Below are 17,347 nucleotides of genomic sequence, written 5' to 3'. Positions count from 1 at the left end.
TTATTTTAAAATTTAAAAAAATTTTAAAAGAGTATTTTAAAAATATTTTAATATAAAAAAAGAAAAAAGTATTTTAAAAATATTTTAAAATAATAAAAATAAAAAATAAAAAATTTATTATATTCGGGCCAGGCCGGGTCGGGCCTGGGCCAAAAAAGTGGTGCCCGAGGCCCGGCCCATTTTATAGACCGGCCTTTTTTTTGCCCAAGCTCATATTTCAAACCTATATTTTTACCCGAACCCTCCCATATTTCGGGCGGGCCGTCGGGCCGGGCGGTCTAAAACACCTCTAGTTTGAGCCTAAAATTTCTTAAGAATTACTCTAGCTGCATAACCATCAAGACTAAACCATTTCTTGATAATTTATTAATTCTAACCCTATATATTTTGGGGTGTTACAACTCACATGTGATGATATTTAAATCAAAATAAATTTGGAGAGAACATATACAAGATTTACATAAGGTAAGACTTGAACATACACTATCATAACAAATAAAATTATGAGCTTTGCGCATTTAGTTTTATTTGTTTCTTGTATATTATTTTAATTAGGTTAAAAATTAATTAGAGTCAATTTTGTATTTCTCAATCTATATTGATACCAGGATAATTATTTGATACTTTAGTGGCTTTAACCCCACAAGGGGGTTAAGATGCCACCAAATGTTCTTAATTGATATTTTAAAAATAATAATAAATAATACACTCATCTTAACTCCACTTGTGGAGTTAAAAACCTTCACAACTTGTGTATCAAATACCTACTATACCATTAGAGTTAATTGCATCAAACTCCCTCTAACTAAATTGGTCTTCAAACTTTAAAGCATTCTAATCACATACTCAAACTATTGATGTTATATCAATAAGATCCTTTCATTACTAAAATCATTAATTTAACTGCTAAATGAGACATTAGATCTTATGTGACATAATTTCAAATGAAAAAATTAAAGAAAGATGAATATTGTAAGAAATAAATGTTATAAAAATCTTTTTTTTGAAGCTTTTACGGAAACTATGGTTCTCTCTCTCGGTTTCACTTTATTTTTAGTTTTTAATTTTAAAAGTTATGTGATAACATTTTACTTTTCTTTAATATTTTCATTTAGAATTATTATGTCATATAAAATTTTATATATCATTTAATGGTTTTAATAATAGAGGGGTCTAATTGATATAACACCGATAATTTAAAAATATAATTAATAGGTTTTAAAATTTAGAAACTAATCTAGAATAATGATGATAATTTAAAGATGATTGATGCATTATGATTCCTTTGACTAAGCTTGGTTTCTTGAGTTGAGCAGCACAAACTTAAATTATTTTTAAAAATAAAATAGGATTAATTAGGTATTTTAAATTTATATCTATACTATTATAATTTGTTTGATTAAGTTTGGTATTACAAGAGTGGCACAAACAATACAACAAACCCAATAAAATTTAAAATAAAATAGGGTTAATTAAGTATTTAAATTTAAATACATTTTTTTATTTTTAAATTTTATCCGCTGACATAACTGACCACTTAATATTTTAAAAGGAAATACCCACCTAAAATTCAAGTTTTAATTAAACCAAGAGTAACTCCTCACTAAAAACACTATCTACATTTTTTTATTTTCTAAAAATTACTTAATTATTTTAAATATAATTAATTTTAATATAAATTTTATATATGAAATATTTATTTTTCCCACGTCATAAATAAATTATAAATTTAGTCTCACAAATAAAGTGACATCAATACAATGAAGGAAGACATATAAAAATCAAATTACATAATGAATAATATATATTTAAAAGGTGAGGAGGATTCACCTATATTGGTGTAAAATTAAAGTAGTTTTACGCTCTTTTGTAACTTATTTTACGATTAACATTTTATCTATTCAACCATTGTATTTATCGATATAATTGTACTTGACATGCATGTAAAATTTCAAATCAATCAGATATCTTTATCATATGATCTAAAAAATGTATATTAATATTTATTGAATGGTTGAAAGTTTTTATCTATAAAACAAATAGTTAAAAAATTTTAACTTATCAAATTTGACATGTATGATCTATAATCTATATAAATAGAGCATAAAATATGACAATTAGATTATAGAAAATTGTTAAATTACTTTAATTATACACCGGATCCCTCCCCTTAAAATATTGTATTTATATTTATGCCATTAATAATGCCTTTGACCAAGTATAATATCGTAAGCCAAACTAACTTGATAAAAGAAAGTAATATATATATATATATAATTTTATATATTTATTAACACTCTTTCTTTCTTTCTTGTAACTCTTTTAAAAGATTCCAGTGTAAATTTTTTTTTAATACAATAGGGTGGTAGGTACATGGGAAACAGGGTTTGAATTGAGGTGTTCGATGATAACTTTAATCACACTATTTCATGTAAATTCAAGACACTCAAGTTATAGATTTTATTAACCTATTTTTTCACTACAATAATATATTTGATTGAATTTAATTTTACAAACTATTAATACCAACTCAATTAAATTTCAACAAAATTAATAAATAAAAAAAGAGATAATAAGTATAGTTATATCATTACAATTTTTATAATACTTTTAATAGTTACTTCCTAAATAACTACACATTTAAAAACTATTGATTAAACTAACTGTTTAAATAACTTCTCATCATTAATAAAGGCTTAAGTGAATAATAAGCCTTCAAATTAATTTTTTTTTCAATTAGGTATTAAAATTCTTTTTTAACTAGGTACTTAATCTATAATTTCGTAACCACTATGGAACTTACCATTATCTCTATTAAAAAAAACCATTTCAGCCAAACATGTCATTAAAAAAATTAATTTAGCTAAAAAATTAATGAAAAAAATTGGCGTAAACATAATATTCTTTTTAGGTGCCACTGAAGAATTGGCACATCATCAATGTTTTTCTTTTTTTGTTAGAACATTATTTTGCGTGCCGGTGAAGAATCCACGCATTCTCAATATATACATATATATATATATATTAAACATCGTGCTATTAATGCAAATGTATATATATTTTTAAACACAGCTAAACCAAACAGTAGCATTTGTTCCTAAGACTAAAACAAGTCATCTAATGTAACAAATGCATCATCTTCAAAGAAGTAATCCAACATAGATAACATGTTATCATCCGATTCTTAATCTTGAGAAACCAGAGCAGGTTAAGGCACCTCCAACAATGTAGTAACATCCTCAGCAATAGCGATCACTGGAACTTCAGCGGCAGCATAAGCTTTAAGGTGGGTTTGGATGGGCGATTGGGTGCGGTGCGGTGCGTTTAGCTTACTTTTTGTCTCACGCTACAGTATCTAATCTCACCGCCACCGCTATTTTTAAACTAACCGCAGGTAAACTCACCGCCCATCCAAACTCACCCTTAGTATCAATGGCATCAGTATGACCCACCGATGTTTGTGTACACCACCGATTTGACTCGACAGAAGGTCCAATACATACGCTTTTGGGGACACAGGAACTACTAGCACCCACCGACTGCTACAGTAGACAGGCCGCAAAGGGAAGCAGTTCCCTCAGAGCCAACGGCTGGTGCAGGGCGACAAGGTCGTGTAGATGCTTCAGGTGGTTGAGGCAACCGCTGATGCAAGAAGATGACGACATGGGTTTGGTAGAAAAAGAGAAATAAAAGAAAAGATATTTTAGAATAATTACAGAAAGGTCCCTATAACTTTTAATGAATTAACGAGTTTTTAATCGCATCTTTTAGTTGAGACAATTATTTTAAATAGAGTGATTAAATTAAAAAAAATAGAGTAAATAAAATAATTCGTAAATCATAATACGAAAATTACTAGTTTATGTAATTAGATCCTCCGATTAAAAATCAATGGCCTGTCAAGATTGAACTTCTTATATTCAATTTAGTATAAACATTAAATATTTAATTTATATTTTTAATTAAGCATTTTAATCTAATCCAATTATTTAAATTTATATCTTAAAAATAAGACCAATTTAACATTTAAAATCTTTTTATTGTTTAAAAGAATAGTGAACAAAATATATTATTCACTACACCAAAACAGGTTTTTAGCGGCGTTTTTGAAACCGCTACAAAAAATGCCGCTGCTGTCTACGCTGCAAACGTTTGCGGCATTTTTAGAAATAAACGCCGCTATAGACCATGACCTTAGCGGCGCTTTTCCCACAAACGCCGCTATAGATCAGGACCTTTAGCGGCGTTTTTGCACAAACGCCGCTATAGATCAAGACCTTTAGCGGCGCTTTTCACACAAACACCACTATAGCTCAAGACCTTTAGCGGCGCTTTTCCCAAAAACGCCGCTATAGATCAAGACCTTTAGCGGCGCCTTTTCCACAAACGCCGCTATATCTCAAGACCTTTAGCGGTGCTTTTCCCACAAACGCGCTATAGAACAAACCTTTAGCGACGCTTCTCGCAAAAACGCCACTAAAAACATAACATTTAAAAAAAATTATTTTAATCAAATAATATTTATTTTTATGATAAATATTATATTTTATTTTATTTTTAAAATTTAAACTTTAAATATACTTCAAGGATAAATAAAAAAATATTATTTAAATGAAATTTTCTATAAAAATTTTAACTTTAAAACTAAATATAAAAATTAATGAATTTAGTTTTAGAATTTAAAATAATAAATTAATAACACAATTAAAATCCAAAAGTTAGAACTCAAGTTGTCGTAAATATTAAAGTAAAAATAAAAATTTAGAATCAAAACTAAAATAAATAATACATATGAGAAACAGACTGACTAGTTGAACCTGCGTATGACTATACACGTCGTAAGAGAATTGAGTTGAAGCTCTATCAGCAACATCTTTAGTTTCATTGGCGCTGCAATTGGCACTCTTTTCCACCTCAAGATTGGAGGCAAAGTCTATGTCATCTAGGACTTTGGTGAAGAATCAGAAATTCTAGGGTCTGCACAAGGCTTTTGCACTTCTATTGCAGTTGAAAACCAAGGTATACCCTATTTAGCATAGAGCAAAATGTAGGCTTCCTGGGACAGCACAGCTTCTTCTTCAACACAAGTAACCTACAAAAGACAGAACATGATCATTATGCACTATTATTCTAAGTACCATCAAAATGTTACCGAGTATATTACAAGTTGACACTTAAATTTCAAACTTAGGATGGAAATTTGCAATATCAGTGAAATTATCAAATCCAAATGCTTGAAGAACAAGCAAAATATTTAAAGCAGTGGGGAAACAGAACCCTCTGTAAGGTATCCTTCATAAGCAAAAAACTTTCAACAAGAAACGCATTGTATCCAGTTCAGAAACTGGATATGTTAGTAACTATCCTTAGTAAAAACCAGAATGCACATTAAAATGTGAACAAATTCATCAACGCTTACCCTTGAATCATTCATCTTATGCCACATATTAGGAGAGGATCGAATGTAGCAAACATAGTGTCCAGAAGTAGGTCTGAATCCGGAATGTTTCACAACTGCAAATAGTTGATACCTCAGTTTCTCTTATTGCAAAAAGGATAACAAATGAAACAAGTTCAATAATCATGCATTAAACATAAATTTTGTCTTGTCTAATAAGCTCACAAAACCAATAATCATGAATTCAAAATCTTTTAGATTATTTGATAAATAAAATATTTTATCTTTCTTGCCAATAAAATAAAATAAAAAACAAGAATCAAATTAGTTCAACTCCAAGTCCTTAGTCAAATTTAATTAAACCTCAAGTTCTTTGTCAAAAGAAAAGAATATATATAAAAAACCAAGAAAACACATACCTAGTTTGATTGGCAAAACGTCGTTTTCTTTGGTAGGAGGCCATTGGGAAGATTAACAATTAATTAAGAAGATGAAAGAGATAGACTTTGAAGAGTTTTTGCAAGCAAATTGATTAAACTTCTTCTATGTTCAAATTTTTTGATATTCGATTCTTGTTTGTGCATATTGCAAATTGATTAAACTTCTTCTATGTCCCCATGGGAAATATTGTTCTTTATGATCTGTGAACAGAAGAATTTTCTAGAGGTAAGTACCATCAGTGATGATAATGTATAAAGAATTTTCCATGATCTGTGAACATGGAAAGAAAAAGCTAACTTTTTCCTGCAATGCAAATAAGGGACAAACTAACTTTTTCTTTCTAAACAAAAAACACAAAAAAATCATAGAAAAAAATAAGAAGAAAGAGTCATTCATCTTCAACTCTCTGCAAATCTTAAAAAATCGTCATGACCTTACCATCCAAATCGTCTTCAACCCTCATCCCTCACCATCACCATAGAAATTCACCCATTACCTTGTAGAAATGAACACACCTACATTACCATCAGTTTCCAAAGCTTGACCCATTGCTAAACCCATCACCATTTCGCTCAACCTTTACTAACTCCAACCTTCCTTACCAAATTCTAGCACTACCACTATGCTTACTCCTTCCCGCTGTTTAAACCTTGAACCCTCACAAACCTAATCAATAGCCCACTGCCTTTGCCATTTACAACATCAATCGGTCATCTCCATCACCATATCAATCCACGACTCTCACCACCTAAAGCTCCCACAAATAACTCCCTCAAAATTGCATCGAAACCCACTACCTCTCGCATCAACGTGACTAACCATAGTCACCATATCGTTTGCGGCGACGCTCAATTTCTATTTTGTTATTAGGTCGAAGGAGAAAAAAAAGCCCTAATTCAATTTCCTTTACAACAACAACGGTGAAATTTCAACAGTGGCGAAAAAAGCCCACGATTTCTGTCTGGCGAAGCGTCGGTTTGGGTCTCTCCAAGTGTGTGAACTATGAAAACGAAAAACAAAAGAACAAAAAAGAGCGTGTGGGAGGGAATTTTAAGAGGAAACCTAGAACTAAAAACTGAAACCAGAGGACAGTAGAATAGAATAGCTAACCTGGAAAAGTAGGGTTCTTCACTGTTTTTTCTTTTCTTTTTTTAAATTATGTAGTGAAAGTATAGTAGAAGTCTGCATTTTGTAAAGTTAGGGGTTTCAGGGGAAAAATTAAGGATTTCGAAAATTTGGGAATAATATGGCTTGATTTTTTTAAAAGTATTTGCGGCGTTTTAATAAAACACCGCTATTGCTTACCTTTTGCGGCGTTTTACATAAAAACGCCACAAAAAATCATAGTTTTTTTAATACATAGTTTTTTTAAGTTATATTTATAAAAATTAGATAAAATTATTTTAGTGTTTTTATTTCATTTTTATTTTTGTATTTTAATTTTATTTCCTATAATTTGGTCCTCTCCAAAATTAATAATTATACCTAAATTATCCATAGTAGTCTATTACTTTTTTTAACTTATTTATTAATTCTATTTAAGGTAATATTTAAATATATCAAATGTTTCAAAAACGACAGCGTCTTATTTCGACCAGAATGAATCCTTGTGGCGTTTTTACCATAGCGCCACTAATGCCCAGACAAAACGACACCGTTTTGTTTAAACAACAACGAAACTTTGCGGCGGTTTAGCATAGCGCCGCCAATGTTGACCTTTAGTGGCGTTTTTATCATAGCGCCGCAAAATCCATTCAATTTGCAGCCAAAAACTACACCGTTTTGTCTATATTATTAAGAATTTTTTTGCGGCGTTTTTGTCCAAAAGGCCACTAATAAATGAAATTCTTTATTGAAACGACACCGTTTTGGGAATTTTAATACATAGTTTTTTAATTTATATTTATAAAAATTAGATAAAATTAAAAATTTTAGTTTTTTAAGTAATATTTATAAAAATTAGATAAAATTAAAAATTTTAGTGTTTTTATTTCATTTTTATTTTGGTATTTTAATTTTATTTCTTATAATTTGGTCCTCTCCAAAATTAATAATTATACCTAAATTATCCATAGCAATCTATTACTTTTTTAACTTATTTATTAATTCTATTTAAGGTAATATTTAAATATATCAAATGGTTTAGATTCAATTTTTTTTAAATATAAAAGTATTAATTAATTGTATAAAATTCCAAATCTTAAGTAAACCTTAACCTTATTAAACCCTAAATTAACCATTGAAATGATATAAATATTTAAGTCTATCTATTATAGATATCTCTCTCAAGGCATAATTTAAACTCTAAATTATACATCTTTTACAATTACATAATAACATATTTAAAATATAAAAAAAAAAATCTAAACCCAAAACCCTAACCTGGCCTTTAAAACCCTAAACCCTAAATCCCTAACTCTTAACCACTAATGTCTAACCCCTAAACTCCTAACCCCTAAACCTTAAATCCCGACCAACCATTAACTAAACCATAATCCATAATCCATAATCCCTAAACCCATATATATATAGTACTCCCTAAACCTTTAAATATGAACTCCTAAACCGGCCTTAAATCTTAAATTTATCATATACCCTAAACTAAATAAAAACCCTAAACAATTTTATTATTATCTTTTACAGCTACATAATAACATATTTAAAATATAAAAAAATAATAATCTAAACCCAAAACCCTAACCTGACCCCTAAAACCTTAAACCTTAAATCCCTAACTCTTAATCCCTAATGTCTAACTCCTAAACCCCTAACCCTTAAATCCCAACCATTAATTAAACCATAATCCCTAATCCATAATCCTTAAATCCATATATACGCCCTACCTAAAACCTTAAAATATGAACTCTTAAACCGACCTTAAATCTTAAATAAAATCATATACCCTAAACTGAAAACCCTAAACTATAGGGATAATTAATTCAATATTTTAAACTTAATAATATCTCTTTTACGATTATATAAGAAATTTTTTATTATATAAATTAAAAATAATTAGTAATTATGTACCCAAAAAACTTTAAAATTATTTTAAATAATAGTCTTTTAATTTTTCCATGTGTTTTATTTCAAATTATTTCTACGTGTTATTTTTTTCTGAAGATTTTAAATATTCAATTAGAAATATATAAGTTCAATTTTAAATAATTAATATAAATAATAAATCAATTAAGGTAAAATGTTTTTTTGCGGCGCTTTAAAAAAAACGCGTGATGCCGCCTTTTGTTCCACATATAAGGTTATGTCATATATTCTGTATCAAAGAACTTATAGTATTTTAATTTTTCCATTTTTAACAAATATTTTAAATTATTTTAAACCCCTGAGCATTAGCGGCGCTTTTTAGAAAACGCCACTAAAAATAGAGTATTAGCAGCGCTAATACAAAAACACCGCTAAAGACCTGAGCATTAGCAGCGATTCCTTAGAAACGCCGCTAAAGCCCTGGGAATTAGCGGCGCTTCCTCAAAAACGCCACTAAAGCCTTGGGCATTAGTGGCGCTTCCTCAAAAACACTGCTAATGCCCTGATCTTTAGCGGCGTTTTTGAGAAAGCACCGCTAAAACCCCGAAAGCTCAGAAAACGGCGTCGTTGGGCTTAGATTTTTGCGGCGCTTTTTTGGAAAGCGCCGCTAATGCTTATTTTTAGCGGCGTTTTCCATAAAGCGCCGCTAATGTTCGATCTTTAGCGGCATTTTCCGAAAAGCGCCGCTAATACTCGATCTTTAGCGGCGTTTTTTATCCAAACGCCGTTAAAAATGCCACTAAAAGCCTATTTTGATGCAGTGATTATAGTGATATAAATAGATAGATAAACAGAAGCTATCATCTATTTATTATTTTTTAATGAAAGCAAACATAAAGAATTAAACTAATGGCCACATTTTTTTTCTAATCTATTAGAATTTAAAACTTTTATTACTTTATACACAGATTATTAAATATCTGCAAATCTTTTTTTTTTGGCGAAAGACATTTTTGCTGTGTAGTTAGCAGTTTGATTTTTTTCTCTAAAAACATGTCTTAAGAGCCAACGACTTTTATGTTGCAAAATTTGTTAAATCCGTCTAATCAGAGTTAAATTCGAATCTATCAATAAACTGTCTTGGATAGCTTTGACTGTATGCAAACTGTGAGGTTGAGTCACTACCTTTCTATAGCCTTGTTTTTGAAGGAATACCAAACCATCCAAAATACCCTATAATTCAGCATTAAACACCGAATACTGCCTCAAATGTCAATTATACCCAAAAGTCCAATCTCCATTCCCATCACGCACCCCTCCCCCAACAGCTCTAATTTCTGAGTTGAATTTAACAGTAATATCAATATTTAAATGAACTCAATTACTAATCAAGACCTAACTGGAGTTACCGACTAATCTAAGTGTCTTTATGAGTTAAATGTACTGCTTTGCCACTTATAGGAGAATTTTACAATCTCAAATAGACTCCTTATTTTCTTTTTCTTTTTCATTCTATTGGAAGAAACTTTTATAGCAAATTAACGAGAAGATTTGACTTTTGACAGACATAGGTGATGAAGATGACATGAGTCGAATTTGGTGGAGATTGATTAAAAAGCTTTATAAATTATACGGTAGTTTTAAGTTTTAATAGAAATTTGGCAAAGCTTTAGGTTATCTTAATTAATGGATAAAAATTGTTCTTGAACAAGATTTTTTTTTTAGCCACTCAATGTGGTAACCTATGATTGGATTAGGTTAACTGATTTAATATAAAATTTAAATAATTAATTTTAGGATAAATTATATTATTAATTATTAAACTATAAGTTTATTTGTTTTGATAAATAATTTAATTATTCAAAAAATTTTATTTAAGTCACTGAGTTGTTAAAATTGATGCTATATGAATTTTTTTTGTTCGCTCTACAAGAACCCATTGAAAGCTTTATTTTCCCTTCTCTTCTACTGTTCAATTTTTTTTCATGAAACAACTTTGGATGTCACAAATTTGCGAACCAAAATTCAAACAGCCTTTTTCCTCAATTTCTGACATTGACCGTCAAAACAACTCGGATCTAAGATATGTTCTTCTACTCATCAATAGGTACTGATATACCGTACCGGTTATCAAATCATCACTTGGAGCTCGTTGATGGAACTTTTGTAAAAAAAAAATAAAAACCTTAACAACTTAACGACTTAAATAAAAATTTATCCATAATTTAATAACTAATGGTATAATTTACCCTTAATTTTTATACTAATAAACAATAAATCTAATAAATAATTAATGAATTTTATATTTAGTTTGATAGAATGATCTTTCATTCAAAATAAGAGGTTAAAGGTCTCAATTTTATCACTTGGTAAATAATAAATAATCTAAAACGAAAGTAATAAATTGATTTGATTTTTATCAAATCAGAAAATATCTAATATTAAATGTTATACCACAGTAAACATGCCTCCAATTTCCAATTAAAATTATTCAAAGTTTAAATTAGATTGGTACGAGGACTTCAATATTGCAAAGATGATGTACTACTTTTATTATCTATTACACTATATAGAAGGTTTTTAGGGATATTAATTTCTTGCCACTTGCCAATCAAGTAAGGCACTTTATGTTACTTTATTGTCTATAAGAAAAAGCATAAAAAATGCATATAAGATATACTATTAATTAAATATTACAATATATATAAGTATGGCTTTTAGGATCTTAATTGGTTGCCATTTGCGAATCAACGAGGGACTTTATTTTACCACTGTTTTTGAATTAAATCGATTCTTCTCTTCGATTTTAATTAAATAAATTAATATAAAATTTATTAGAAATTATGAGATCTTACTCAATCAATTTTTTAGTCCAATTCATATTGGTTTGCGGGTTAATCAATTTTTTATCGATTTTTGGTCTAAACAGTCCAATCTATTGGTGCAGTCTTGTTTCAAAAACCTTACATTTTAACCGTATAAAAGAAAAAAAGAATATTAAATAAATAAATAAAAATAGACATAAAAGACACTATTAAATTAATAAAATAAATATACAAAAGAATATTCAATTATTTTATTTTAAGAGCTACACTTAATTAATTAATCAGCAAATATATTTAAATTGACAATAATTTAAAAAATCTGTAATATTCAAGTTGAGTTTAAAGAGAATTGTAGAAAATAAAATGTTTGTCTTCTCGTAAAAGAATACAACAATTTAATTGTTTATAGGGCAATATAATTATTGATACAAAGTTGTTTTAACGGTGATGTTGTATTTAAATATATTAAAATTAATTTATTTGGAAATAAACAATTTGCAATTAAAAATAAAATTGAACTCTTATCTTAGCAAAAAAAAAAATCTAAAAGTAAATTAGATATCTCATAGGTCAAATAACAAATTCTAGAATTTCTTTTATTGGCTATGTCAGGTATACATATTTAACTAATTATGATATTGTGTCATTAAATTCACTTACCTATTCTAATTTAAGATTCATTAAGTTAAGCAACTTTCATCTCATCAGTGTGTGATAATTTTCTTCCTTTACCCTTATTTTTATTGTAATCAATATTTATAACTAATATTGAATAATGTAATTCATGTAATGAATGATCGTATGGTATGTTAATTTACTTTTTGTACGACTATAAATGGAAATTGAACTCCCTAGGAACCTCAAATGGGGGTGTAGCTATAATGATACACATAATATGAAAAAAGTATCTAACTAATATTAATTCTTACGTTTATAAATAATGTAACCACTACACCAAAATAGGCTTTTAGCGGGGCTTCAAGAAGCTTCGGAAAAAACGCTGCTAAAGACCAAGACCTTTAGCGGCGCTTTTCTCGCAAACGCCGCTAAAAACCACAACCTTTAACGACGCTTTTCCCGCAATCGCCGCTAAAGACTAAGACCTTTAGCGGCACTTTTCCCACAAACGCCGCTAAGACCAAGACCTTTAGCGGCGCTTTTCTCACAAACGCCGCTAAAGACCAAAACCTTTAGCGGCGCTTTTCCCACAAACGCCACTAAAAACATGACTTAAAAAATATTTTAATTAAATAATATTTATTTCTATCATAAATATTATATTATGTTTTATTTTGAAAATTCAAACTTTAAACTTTAAGGATAAAAAATATTAAATTAAAATTTCTATTAAAATATATAAAAATTAATGAATTTAAATTAAGAAAAATAAAACAAGTTACATTCTATATTAGAATTACATAAGAAAATTGTTTACATTCTATATTAGAATTACATTAGAATACATAAGTTCTGTTTACAACTTACATTCTATATTAGAAAATTGTTTACATGTTACATTCTCTCATGACCAACTCTCATCAACTCTTTAAGGGATCTTTTTTCCCTTAACTCGGTGTAACCGAGTTGCAACAACAGGTGGTTTATCCATACTTTTCTTGCCATCCCACATGTAAACATCACCTATAGCAGTAGCAGTTGCAGCCCAGTACTTACCAGCAGAAATGCTTACGATTGTTTTCTCACAAAGGGAATATAGCTGTACAAATTCATCCAAATGAAGTAAATAAAAGCTTCACTCCAGGGGAAGTTAAAATCAACAAAGACAATGGAATAGAACCTGTTGGCATCTAAGATGAGGATCTGAGGAAACCCAATAAAATAATGCTCCATCTTCAGTAATAGCCATGCTATGTACCATCCCGGCAGCTATTGCAACCACAGAACCCAAGTACAGTCAAGTCCCAATTTTGTTTAGCATTCAGTACCTTTTACATATAAACTCAACATACAACAATAAAATCCATTTCTCAACATGTAAGCATCTGCAACACAAGTAACACTGAACAGATATTCGCACCAAGAAATTAATGATTCCTTATAATCATAGCAAAGACATACATTTTTGGGCAAAGAAAAACCTTCAGGAACCATAAAACAATGGCGAAGACAGTACTTCTCCCACATAGCAAGCCGCTTATCCAAACTTGATTGAATCATATTGCGAATATAATTAACTCCCTAAAAAGAAACAAAGAGTCGAAAAGCTTAACATGCAATAAGGAATATCACAAAATTGTTTTTTCTCCTGCATTTTCTAGTCCTCAACTATATTTTTTCAAATCAATAATGTTAAACTTTATTGATATGTTTGGAAAACATGAGCTTGACAATTTGAACTTAGATGTCATTTGTTATATTAACTTTGAGAATGAAAATACATAAATTAGTTCATATTCATTGTAATTATATATTTGAAAGATGGGTATGAATTTCAAATTCACCAAAATATAAGCATCAAACAAATCAATGAATTTAAAAAATAATCATAAATACTACATCTAATGTGTTTAATTACCTAATAACTACTGTGATTAAAATCCAAATCCATCTTTTGAAATATAAATTCCAAATGCAACCTTTTTTAACTTATTTTCATTCAAGAATTTGGGGGGAAAAGATGAACACGTGCTTGAATTCAATAAACAGTAATCAACATGAGATGCATGATTGACGAAATTAAATCATCTGTATTTTTAATTTAAGGCAAATTAATTTTCGTAGCAACTATAATTAGCAAAATTTTGAAAAATATAAATCATTTTCAGCTCTAACAAATCAACATTTCTAAACTCAGAGTAATAATACTTTACTTTTACAAAATGAAAGAGAAATTCCAGGTTACCTTGGTTAGTTCTTGGGAGCAATCGGTAACTTCGACTTTCAAAAGTTTGGAAGCTTCTCTGCACGTTTTCAACAAAATTTTACTAACCTTTTTTGAGTGAACTCACAGAAAAAAAATTTTAAAAGATTAATAGAAACTGAGAATGTGGGAGAGAGAGGTTATGCAATAAAAAAATTTTAAAAAATTGAAAATGAAGGTTATGCAATAAAAACTCACTTTCGCAGGCTGTCTGTGATTAGCATCTAAATTAGAAGGGAAAAATGATATTTCATTTTTCAACTTGGGCAATAATATAGATGAATTAAATTAAATGATTCCTTTCAATATTAGCTTTAAATCTGATCAAAAAGGGAAAAATGGATAAATAATGAGTACCTATTCTAAGTGGAATATATGGATACCAAGTTGTGAAAGTATACCAAGTTGGGATTGCACTCCATTTGAACTTGTACTGCACCTAAAGTTTCCCCTCTGTCGAAAAGGGCAAAATCAGAGGTTCGACTATAAAACCATAAAACATTATATGGAAAACAAGCATGGAATGATGAGCTTATATGCAAAAGAGATGAATAATTAGGGAGTGTTACGAACTACAGCTACAATCATAATACGTCAAGTACATAAAGGACCATTGAAATTTAAATATAGCCACAATCATAATTTCAGATAGATGCACAGACGATCTAAAGCTACAAAGGAATCTTAGGTTTTTCTTGCTATTAAACCAGCATAAAACATAGGATATCCATAAGTTTTTATGGTAGAAATTTGTGTTACAATGCTTGAAGATGGTATTCCGAAGAGGAGAACTTACAACCAAGTAAGAAACAGTTTTAATTACTAGCATGTTTGTCAGCTGCTGCAAGACCTATATCACCAGAAATACTAGCATGTATGATTTGTGCAATTATATCCTTGTTGGTCTAATAAATATGTTAAGGTTAAAGTATTAACTAGCAACCCGCTAAAGAACAAATAATCACATTTTGAATTAACCTAGGTATTTCAGCACATTCAGCAACCTATATGTCTAAACAGTATAACCTCAACCCAAACAGAAATTATTCACCATAAAAAACATAAACGGTATTTTGGGGTGTTGTATTTGTTCTTGTCCTGATTAATCCTGCGAAAGTAGACATTCCAATCTGCTTTATAATGTGACTCCAGTCACCTGGGGTACCTGTAAAAATATCTTATATTAAATTGAAGACTTAAAAATACATGTTTTCCTCCTCTCATTCAAAGTCCAAGATCTTATATTGAATATGCTTTTTTTAAATAAAAAAAACTCTCCCTATAATAAATGAATGTATCAATTGTTTCTCCAAAAATATCTTAAACTAATCAACTTATTAACAGCAGCAACGCATTCACTGCATGGTTCTTTTGTAGTTAGTTTTGCTAAAGAAGAAGCAGATAGAACAGATATAACTAAAAACAAAAGCTGTTGAGCAGCATCTGGTGGGGTCAGTCCTGGTTCTTCCATTCTTACTAACCATATCTGACAAAGAACTTCTTTGCAGACTTTCAATGGATAAAATTTTACTAAACAAACATGAACTTTTACAAGAGACCACCAAACCATTAAACTCAAATTTCATAAAAAAAGATGGAAAGAAAAAGTAAGAACTTACAAAAAATTATATTTCAAGCTAAACCTAAATAAGTGCTTTATATGAGTCAATGAAACCTTTCCTTTTATATCTATGGTCCAAATTGTGCAATAAAACGTAAAAGAAAAACGAAATTCATATATGAACCAAGCTTCATACAAATCTTTAGCAAACTAAGTCCTTAATATTTTTTTAACAAAAAATCAAATTTGGAAATCAAGAATAGCTCAAATTTCTACACTGTAACAGAAAAGCTAAAAGTAATTAAATTACCACTGGGATTCGAAAGAACAAAACTCGACATCACCGATGCCGTTGATTGAAACCGGAGAAAACTCAGATCTGGAGAGAGATTTCAAATAAACCAACGGCGAGATCACAAGTTTTCAAGTAAGCACAAAAACAAAAAACCGAATACGAGTAACAAACTTATTTGATAATTGCAACAGCTCACTGAGTAACAAACTTATTTGATAATTGCAACATCACCAGAATCAAAACTCGCACGCAATGACTCGGACTCGTAGAGTTACCGAGTCCAAGAACTTCAACTCAAAAAAAAAACTCAACCTCCAAAACGCCAAAAAAAATTGAAACAGAGAAGAAAAGAAGTTGATTGTCTAATTGTTTGTGGAACTGAAAAAAAAAACCGTTGGCTTTAGCTTTGGGAGTGAAGACGAAAGACCTGGCGAGATTTGTAAAGGAGACGGGTAGAAAACGCCATGAGAGAGCTCAATCAAGCTTCTATTTGGAAGTAGGGTTTCTAGTATTTGTTTTGGGAATCTGCTTGCTCAATCAAAAACCTAAAGGGTGTTTTGAACATCCAGGGGGAAAAATTAGGGGTTTTGGGGGGGAAAGATTGGGGCTAAAATCGCGCCATATTTTTTAAAGAAATAATTTTTGCGGCGTTTTTTTAAGAAAGCGCCGCTATGCTTGATCTATAGCGGCGATTTTCAAAAGCGCCGCTAATGCCACCAAAGCTCAATAGCGTTGTGCTAAATTTTTTTCGCGGTGTTTTTCAAAAAGTGCCGCTAATGCTTGATCTATAGCGGCGTTTTTATAAAAGCGTCGCTTAGGCCACCAAAGCTCGACAGTTTTTTTGTGGCGTTTTTCAAAAAGCGCCGCTAATGCTCGACCTATAGCGGCGCTTGCGAATGCTTGATCTATAGCGGCGTTTTTAAAGAAGCGCCGCTAATGTGATATCTATAGTGGCGTTTTTTAT

General features: G+C 29.8%; 1 protein-coding gene and 1 long non-coding RNA gene across 11 annotated transcripts; both read right to left on the bottom strand.

The window, feature by feature from the left end:
- Positions 1 to 4,704: 4,704 nt before the first annotated feature.
- Positions 4,705 to 7,092, bottom strand: LOC107950103 (uncharacterized). 3 transcript variants are annotated; one of them, XR_005911317.1, is made up of 4 exons: positions 6,278 to 7,092; positions 5,818 to 6,039; positions 5,420 to 5,514; positions 4,705 to 5,092 (listed from the first exon to the last, which is right to left on the bottom strand). It is a non-coding gene; the product is annotated as an uncharacterized lncRNA (long non-coding RNA). The 3 variants fall into 3 exon arrangements; XR_005911318.1 differs by having other exon boundaries at positions 5,818 to 6,839; positions 6,950 to 7,092; XR_005911316.1 differs by having other exon boundaries at positions 5,818 to 7,063.
- Positions 7,093 to 13,023: 5,931 nt separating this feature from the next.
- Positions 13,024 to 16,972, bottom strand: LOC107950104 (uncharacterized). Of its 8 annotated transcripts, none has more exons than XR_005911312.1 (7): positions 16,399 to 16,972; positions 15,579 to 15,692; positions 14,885 to 14,980; positions 14,510 to 14,567; positions 13,726 to 13,845; positions 13,445 to 13,533; positions 13,024 to 13,363 (listed from the first exon to the last, which is right to left on the bottom strand). XR_005911312.1 is itself a non-coding variant. In XM_041090048.1 (6 exons), the coding sequence occupies exons 3-6, from the start codon at positions 14,947 to 14,949 to the stop codon at positions 13,193 to 13,195; spliced, it is 357 nt and encodes a 118-aa protein (XP_040945982.1). In that variant the 5' UTR covers positions 14,950 to 14,980; positions 15,579 to 15,692; positions 16,399 to 16,951; the 3' UTR covers positions 13,024 to 13,192. The 8 variants fall into 8 exon arrangements, 4 of the variants coding, with proteins under 4 accessions (XP_040945982.1, XP_040945983.1, XP_040945980.1 ...); XR_005911315.1 differs by having other exon boundaries at positions 14,911 to 14,980; XR_005911314.1 differs by having other exon boundaries at positions 14,929 to 14,980.
- Positions 16,973 to 17,347: the final 375 nt, after the last annotated feature.

The sequence above is a fragment of the Gossypium hirsutum genome, chromosome D03 (genome assembly GCF_007990345.1).
Source record: "Gossypium hirsutum isolate 1008001.06 chromosome D03, Gossypium_hirsutum_v2.1, whole genome shotgun sequence".
Lineage (NCBI taxonomy): Eukaryota > Viridiplantae > Streptophyta > Magnoliopsida > Malvales > Malvaceae > Gossypium > Gossypium hirsutum.
Note: the sequence above shows the minus strand (reverse complement) of the source record. Positions and strands in the feature narration are given on the sequence as shown.